The sequence below is a fragment of the Cydia strobilella genome, chromosome 2, assembly GCF_947568885.1.
Source record: "Cydia strobilella chromosome 2, ilCydStro3.1, whole genome shotgun sequence".
NCBI classification, from domain to species: Eukaryota; Metazoa; Arthropoda; class Insecta; order Lepidoptera; family Tortricidae; genus Cydia; species Cydia strobilella.
In genome coordinates this window covers 10,138,260-10,145,509 of record NC_086042.1, presented here as the reverse complement: position 1 = coordinate 10,145,509, position 7,250 = coordinate 10,138,260, and the positions used below count along the sequence as shown (strand labels likewise).

Genomic DNA, 7,250 nt, shown 5'->3' with positions numbered 1-7,250 from the left:
AGAAGAACATAATATCAATATTTCATTGCATGTTTGAGAAAATGAAGATTAGATTTTAAATATATTACAATTAAAACATTACATTAAATGTCATCATAATTACATTACAATACTATTTTACAAACACAAATTTAAAACTATTTAACTAACCTAAGACCCGTTCTGTGGCATGCCTGGTCTAAAAGTCCCCATCACACTCGCAGCGTTGCCGCGCTGTATGGCGATGGAGACTTGTTGGACAAGACCCAGATCGGGGATCGCTCCCCCTCTCTCTCAGCCGCCGACCCAGTTCTCTGAACAATTCGGACGCCTCGCTGCACCATGGTCCGGCTGTTTCGACAGCAACGGGCACAAAATCGTACGCCCCCTGTAACCCGGAGTATTTGGCATGCTTATTTTAATTTAAAATGAAGCTTTTTTATGTCTTGTTTATTTTTTAGATAAGATCTTAAGTGAAACCCAATAGCTTTAATGATAGGTTAGCCATCAAATTGTTGTTAGCGTTACTTTCAGCTGATTTGAAAATAATAACCTACCTATTTCAAAGCTCTCTCAAAAGAATAAGTATTATTCCCAAATGAACTAACATAGGTTTCGGTTCTCTTTTAACTCTTAAAATGTTTTACTATTACTTTCGTGTTTTTAATTGGTTCTGTACCGCATTCGGCATGAAGAAACCATTTCTGTTGTCGAACGGGCAGGCCTGCAACTTTACCTATTGGAGTAAAGTTTGGTCTGTCATGGTTATTACTATCTTTATAGCTATACATTTTATATCAAACAATGACAGTACTAAAGAAGGCATTAAAACTTACGTAGAAGATATATCGGATATCAATGATTTAATATTCAATATAATCATACTAATCATAGACTTTTTTCATCCCTTGACCTTGTGGACGGAGCTTTATATGACTTTTGGCAATATCTTTAATCGTTTGAAGTTGAGTAATCGAAATTTAAAGATGATTGCTTTGAAACTATATGTGTGGATTTTTTTGCCAAGTGTTGTATTTATTCCAACCTTTTTTATGGAAATATTTATTCCACAATTTGCCCAATTTACTATTCTTATAAAGGTGCCGGGTTATTTGGCAACTTTGCATTTGGTGATTCATTTGCACCTAGCGTTGGCTGTATTAAGGAATATAAATAAAAAATTGTATAAGGCACATCAGTTTTATGTAAAAGACACCGAAATACCATTTTTAACGAAGGAATCAAGCATGTTCAGATATTTTTTAAATATCAATGTTAATTTTATGGAAGCGGATGTCTCGGATTCCAATTTTAGTATCAAGTCCATATGCAAAATTTACGATGATTTAATCACTTGTGTTAAATTATTGGAGAAACTTCACGGAAAACAAGTAAGTTAAATTATCTGAGTATTCTGAGTCGATGTGTGATAAGTTTAAAAATTGTGACATGTAATACCTTACTACTCGTACCAATAAATTACGATGAATTTAATTACCTATACAAATAATTATTGTAAAAAAAAAAAAAGATTTTGTACCATTTCCAGATATTGTGTACTATTTGGATGATGTTCTCCGGTGCAGTGATTGGAGTTACTCTGATGAGTTGTGAGGAGGTACTACTTTAATACCTAATGATAAAACATGCCAATATACCCATTTTAACGGTTGGCTAGTGGGTTCTGAGCTTCTTAGTTCCGCGATCTCAATGTACACTGGTCAGCCACAGGCGGACTATTGGGTATTTGATGTATTTAAATCAAATAAAGTCATAATAATGTAAACATTTAAAGGTGCATGGCATAACGACTTAGATTTCACTTAAAAATAAAATAAAAAACCGGCCAAGTGCGAGTTGGACTCGCGCACCGAGGGTTCCGTACTTTTTAGTATTTGTTGTTGTAGCGGCAACAGAAATACATCATCTGTGAACATTTCAACTGTCTAGCTATCACGGTTCATGAGATACAGCCTAGTGACAGACAGACGGACAGACGGACAGCGGAGTCTTAGTAATAGGGTCCCGTTTTTACCCTTTGGGTACGGAACCCTAAAAAGTCTTAATTCCTATGGTCAGCCTACCCCGGCTGACTTTTGGGTTTACGACCTTTTTAAAATTACTGCCTCATACCCATTAGTCAGCCAAGGAAGGCTGATTATTGGATTTTGTACAAAAAAGTAGTTTCCAATAGTCAGCCTTAAAAGTATAACTTAGTATGGATTTATATTTATTTTTTACTTTTATTTACCTTTATTATCACAGTTAGAGTGATAGAAGAACACGAACTTACTGGACCAATAGGCCAATAAAATTAAATTTTTTCGAGAAATTAATTCGCAGCAAGCTGGAAATCGTTTTAATACCATCATTTGGTCCAATCACCTGGGATTGCTCAAACTTGGATTACACGCATTTAGGGCCAAATGAAGGTATTTAAACGATTTCCTGCTTTAACGCTTATATTTATCTAATTTTATTGGCCTATAAATGAGAGCGTAACTTCGATTGTATGGCATCAGGTAGGTTCGTGTGACTTTTAAAACATTATAAATCCCACTCAAACATTGTTTTTATGTTGTAGGTAGAATGTCCCTGGATATTATCGATAAGAATTGTACTACCATTTATTTGGTCAAGTCTTTGTTGTATTGTGGACGACCAGTTAAGACAGGAGGTGGATTGGACTGAAATACTCATCATGAAGCATTTGATTGACTTTAAATGTGGTAAGAAAACATTATATGACATCTTTGGTTGACAACCAACTTACTGTAATAACATAATAACTTTACTTCTTTCTAAATAAATACATGTAGGGGAGGGTTGGAACTAATTTTAACAAAGTCGGATCTGGGTTTTTAATCCATGTATCTGGGCATATATATATATAAAGAGGTCGTATAGATTAAAGGATCTATCCACGGATATGGATCTATCAACCTCAACCTTCAAGAAAAGAGCGTACTCCTATCTTAACTATGTTATAAGTACCTAATGTGTAATTTTACTTTTGAGTGGCATTAACGTGAGACACTTCATTCGGTTCTTGTCTGTTTCTGATTTAATTTCTTCTTATAATTACCTACTTGTATAAGGTATATTTATATATCTTGAAGGATAATATGATGATCGTTTTTTTATTAAATATGTTTTATCTCTGACATTTAGAGACCGGTTACATCTCTAACAAAATATATTTAATTGATTCCATATTTGTAATTGTTTTTCTGTATATTTTGGTTATTTTTATTGCTCGTAAATATTTGACTTGTAAAAGGGCCCTGTGGCCTGATGTTTGAAAAGGCCTGTTATGGCTCTACACGATGGCCCAGCGTAGGCCAGTCCAAGGGACACATTTATGCGTTAGAGGGAGCAAGGGAGGGAGGGAGTGATATTGCTATCTCATTTCACTCAACCCCTTTAGTGTTGCCGGTGTCCGTGGGCAATGGTAATGGCTTGCCATTATTTACATTATTACGAGTATTACTTTTCAATTTTTTTCTACAAATATGTAATTATAAAGTACTAAAAAACAACCATCGTCTTTGTAAAATTTCAATACACCCATACTTTATTTCTACTGCAATTTGTTTGTTTTAGATCTCCCCAGAAAAAAAGTTTTAGAAACATTCAAGCAACTCGTTAGTACAAATAGACTACAATTCACCGCTGGGAGCCTTTTTCGTGTGAACTACCATCTGATTTTTGGAACTGTCATGAACGTTATTACTTACAGCATTATTTGCATTCAATTGTTTTTAAGAACAGATTAATGTTTGGTTATAAAATAAATTGTCTTTTTAATACAGTTGCTCAAAAAGTGCTACTTTACGTAGCTGTTTAGCGTGCGGAAAGTTGGTTTTCGCGAACTAGTGCTTTTTACTTTTCCAATTATTTTAAATTTATTCTTGTTCCAATTCATGACTACTTATTGATGAGTGTTAATATTAGTTTCCTTTAAACGTCGTAATCAACATAAAAACCTACTATAATGCAACTACTACTAATGTAAGAATACGAAAAATATACATATTTTATATTTTATTACTTACCTCTTCATCATTATAACACGTCTATTTTTTTATATTGAATATTGAAAAACCGTTCTTAATAAGTTGTCTGAATGGAACGGAACGCCTGTCAAAGAAGAGGCGTTTTTTCTTTCTGCTTTAAGTTTCCAAAGGCAACATTCGATATTGTTTTTATAAATGTACGATACACAAATAATCGTAATTAACGATATTTGGGTAATAATAGTACAATGTTTTATATTTACAATTGTTTCTGTCTTATAGAACATGCATTAAAAAAAAAAACATTCATTGTAATGGGTTCAATAATAATAACACCAAGCTAAAAAAACACCTCTTCATAATGTCAATGTCAATGATGTCACAGAATTAATAATATAAAAGTTTCGAATTCCTTACTTGTTGTTTTTCTTATTTTTTCGCAACTGTATTAAAAAACGTCGTTCGATACACGTGCGGAAATGTCATTCTTCACTCGTCCCGAGTCTTGCCACTCGCCGGCGGCTCGTGGCAAGATATCTCGGTACTCGTGTGCTGATGACATACTTTCCGCACTAGCATCGAAATGTACTATTATACTTCAAATTATCACTATTTCGATGTGACAATTCTGCAATTGTTTGGTAGAGCTAATTATAATGACCGTTTTACAATAGAGCTACTGATGTAGAATTTGAAGAATACTATCTATATATGATATGTCATTTCAGTCTACGGAATAAAAAAACAGAATATATAGGTATGTATCTAGCCTAAGTTAACGGAATGTAACAAAGTAGGTATACCCTTATTCAAAGTCAATACAATAGAGTCCGGTTATAACTTATAACGACGCCCAAGGGACCGCTGATATGACGTCGTAATAACCGGACATCGTACTAAACTAACTGCCAATTTTAATATATTTTTGAATCAAAATAATTATTTACGTAATTACATCATTTTGTATTTATTAATACTTATGCGAAAATCAAAGAAAAAAAAATAAACATTACAATTAAAATAATTATATTTACGTTAGTATTATGACTTTTTGTCTTAAATGGAGAGACTTGTTTTTGGAAGAAGCCACTTTTGTACGCGTACTCATCATCACCCGCAAATTACTCGAATCTCGTAAAATAAAAAGTCATAATTCTTGGGGATGATCTAATAAAGATGACACTCGTACATCGGCAATCAAAGAATAAATAAGTTTTTTCATGAAATAAAACTATGAAAACGGATTATATCGCGTATCATCATCTTCATCTTCCTCGCGTTATCCCGGCATTTTGCCACGGCTCATGGGAGCCTGGGGTCCGCTTGACAACTAATCCTAAGAATTGACGTAGGCACTAGTTTTTACGAAAGCGATTGCCATCTGACCTTCAAATCCAGAGGGGGAAACTAGGCCTTGTTAGGATTAGTCCGGTTTCCTCACGATGTTTTCCTTCACGGAAAAGCGACTGGTATAAATATCAAATGATATTTCGTACATAAGTTCCGAAAAACTCATTGGTACGAGCCGGGGGTTTGAACCCGCGACCTCCGGATTGAAAGTCGCACGCTCTTACTGCTAGGCCACCAGCGCTTGCGCACTACAATTACCAGCCAATTATCTCTACCACCAGCTTGGGATACTGTAGTCCATCTGATAAAGGAGCAAGCGAGACATAGACTGTGAGACCTTAGTGTTGGATGATGTTGGACATTCTGAGTATAATATGTTTTGAAAAGATGTGTCCCGCCGAGTTTGTTGCCGGTCCCATATTGGGATACCCTCCTACAATTTAGGAGGGAATTAAATCTTCTCGGGTCCGTGGTGTAGGGTTGGAGCCGGCGTAGTTTTTATCGCGTATATATATATATATATATATATATCTTTACTTGAAAATAATTGTAGTGTATAACTTATGAACCGATTTTGCATGTACAACCAGCCTTAAAGTTTATAGTCTGTGATTGTTCATTATTTTAGTGTGGGTATTTTTGCACTTTGTAATTTTTCCTCAGTCACCCGTTGACCACGAACGCTGTAAAGGGTTCGAAACGTCGGGATGTATTATAAATTCAATATACGCGATATAATCCGTTTTCATAGTTTTATTTCATGAGTAACTATCGCGGTAACCGAAGACAATATTAAATAAGTTTTTTGCCAAAAATTTCAATTTTAATACAAGCCTTTATCGCTGGCTGTGTACTTTTGTTTCAACACGCAACTTATACTCATTGAGACAATTCTAACAAATCCAAACGTAACAATTAGAAGTGGGTGACAGTCCAAAATATTGCATTGTCACCCAGCTTACACAATTATGTATGTGAAGTTTAAGCTCAATTAAATAATGGGAAGTGGGTTTTATTTAGTTTGCAAGATTACGAAAAGTCACATGACCATTTCATAATATTTAGATCAGTACGGTTTCACTCACTACAACTCCGAAACATGTCGCCAAAAGCAACTAAAAATAATAGTAAGTAATAAAAACCGTACTGATCTAAATATTTTGAAATATGTCTCACGCATGTTGCTGCGTATAGACAAAGGGGGGGAGCAGATGGGTGCGCGGGACGGGTCACTATCAAATTTACCTTACACAAATGCTAAATGGTCCGGTAGCAACACTTTTTTATCTTAGAACGTCTTAATTACTACTAAACAGACATGAACGCTAAACAGGCAAGAAGCAAAAGTCTGGATTGTGTAATGTTTTTATTGCTAATATTCCTTACAATCTTTCCGTGTTTTTACACTGTCTAAACCTTCTGTGGTCTAATACAAACATTTCAATGCCGAAATTAGGTAAATCGGTCCATCAGTTCTCGAGTTTATGTGCGACTAACAAACGCATTTTATTCATGTTTTTATTTCATGACGTTTTGCTATTAACTCGTTCTGTGTTTATGTCAATTAACTAATTTCACTTTCGGCTCATTAGATATTCTAATCATATGGACTATTTATATTTTCAGACGCTTGGCTACTTATTCATTCCATAGATAGATCGTTAGTAGTTACCTCCGTAATAGATGGATACAGTCTAAGGAAAAAACGTGCCTCGAAAATCACGAAAATTTGATTCTCGATCAGATGGCGCTACTAGTTTTGGCCTACACTCGTATAGAGGGCGTTAACGGTTCGTTTGTTATTTATAAAATTAACGCATATCAGTGAAAGAACATGGGTCAAAATCATATAAAAATAATTAATGCAAATAAAAAAATCATTTATCCATATTTTAATACATTTTA

At 34.5% G+C, this 7,250-nt stretch overlaps 1 protein-coding gene across 1 annotated transcript; it reads left to right on the top strand.

The window, feature by feature from the left end:
- Positions 1-586: 586 nt before the first annotated feature.
- Positions 587-3,755, top strand: LOC134755431 (uncharacterized). The gene is made up of 4 exons (XM_063691986.1): positions 587-1,370; positions 1,529-1,597; positions 2,564-2,708; positions 3,583-3,755. The coding sequence occupies exons 1-4, from the start codon at positions 618-620 to the stop codon at positions 3,753-3,755; spliced, it is 1,140 nt and encodes a 379-aa protein (XP_063548056.1). The 5' UTR covers positions 587-617.
- The last annotated feature ends 3,495 nt before the right edge of the window (positions 3,756-7,250 follow it).

Excerpts from the sequence above, each read along its gene's own strand:
- LOC134755431 (XM_063691986.1), top strand. The coding sequence starts at position 618 with ATGTTTTACTATTACTTTCGTGTTTTTAATTGGTTCTGTACCGCATTC. Across the intron at positions 1,598-2,563 it reads CTCTGATGAGTTGTGAGGAG|GTAGAATGTCCCTGGATATT; the intron begins GTACTACTTTAA and ends TTTATGTTGTAG. Across the intron at positions 2,709-3,582 it reads TTTGATTGACTTTAAATGTG|ATCTCCCCAGAAAAAAAGTT; the intron begins GTAAGAAAACAT and ends TGTTTGTTTTAG.